This window comes from Galeopterus variegatus, unplaced genomic scaffold (assembly GCF_000696425.1).
Source record: "Galeopterus variegatus unplaced genomic scaffold, G_variegatus-3.0.2 Scaffold608, whole genome shotgun sequence".
NCBI classification, from domain to species: Eukaryota; Metazoa; Chordata; class Mammalia; order Dermoptera; family Cynocephalidae; genus Galeopterus; species Galeopterus variegatus.
Genome location: NW_007726719.1, coordinates 5731 through 6900, shown reverse-complemented (window position 1 = coordinate 6900; position 1170 = coordinate 5731). Strand labels below are relative to the sequence as shown.

The 1170-nt window shown below is 42.6% G+C and overlaps 1 protein-coding gene across 1 annotated transcript in view; it reads right to left on the bottom strand.

Moving 5' to 3' along the window:
* The window catches only part of LOC103588726 (activating molecule in BECN1-regulated autophagy protein 1-like), a gene marked incomplete at its 5' end in the record, with an annotated part of 47398 nt that extends 46940 nt beyond the window's left edge, over window positions 1–458 (bottom strand). The window contains one exon of the mRNA XM_008570521.1: window positions 348–458. Coding sequence (XP_008568743.1) covers window positions 348–458 — 111 coding nt within the window. The remainder of the gene's footprint in view (window positions 1–347) is intronic.
* Between the last annotated feature and the right edge of the window lie 712 nt (window positions 459–1170).

Here is a 1170-nt window from a genome sequence, read left to right as displayed (position 1 = left end):
TGCCTTTCCTCAGAGAGCTGTTGCCTAGCTCTCAGTTCCTACACTCTCTTCCCTTTCTCTTCCTTTCAGTTCCACCTAAACTTTTATACTTCAGCCAAATTTCACAAACTCCTCAGGGCAGAGACATCCATTTTTGTGTCCACCTTTGTACCTAACACTATTCACTCCTCAGGGTGGGGCGTCAAGACATGTTTGCTGAATTGCTTAACTGAGAGTTGCAGAAGAGCTGCAGAAATGGCACGTGGCCATCATCTGCTCAACGAGATGATGAAAAATCCAGGACTACATGAGTTTTTAAGTTCTGGCTTCATCCCCTCCCTAGTAACCCCAGTTCTACGTTGGCTTACCATTACTGATTTCTGGGAGATCAAACTTAGTGAAGTCCCACCACTGGAGCCGGTAGGTAGTATTGGCAATGTTACTGGCCACAGCAGACTGTCCATCACCGATCACTGCCCCTGATGAGAAAGAAGACAAAGAGAGCACATTATACAACTATGTGTTTCCATTGTATAACATAAAACAATATTGGGATCAGAAGGAGAGGGAGAAGAGGAAGGACCACAAGTAAGGCTGAAGAAAGCTGACAAGTCCCATCTGGCAAGTCTTTGTCTCAAAGAGAAACCCAACATGTTTCTCAAGGAACAATTCTACATGGAAATATAATCTCATTCATCAGCCCCTCCCATTATTACTTAACATTCATTTAGTGCCATTAATGTGGCAATAAGGTACACTGTCTGGTAGGCTCACAATCTAAAGAGACAGGTGAGTTTTCATAAAAATGTGGGAAAAGAAAAGTGAAAAATGAAAGGACATCATTAACATGGAAAAGCTAGTAACACTTCAGTCACTGGATGTCTTGGTAGTAAGCAGTGCTCCTTGGGAGAACGTATCTTCTCATTTGTACGTAACCTTCTTCCTAATAAAACATCTCAAAAGGAGGCTTCCTCCAGGGAAGAGGCAGCTAGCACTCAGCTGACTCGATAGAGACAGTAAAGAACAAACGAGGCAATATCTGTTAATCTCTTCTGGACCCCTGGCATGTAACAAGGCAGAAATTTATTAGCCTAGCTTTGTGGTATCAGAATATTTTTATTAAGGCAATCTTTTATCCCTCCCCCCTCCAACTGCCTGGAATCGATTGTAACATCTCATGGTTTAACCTTC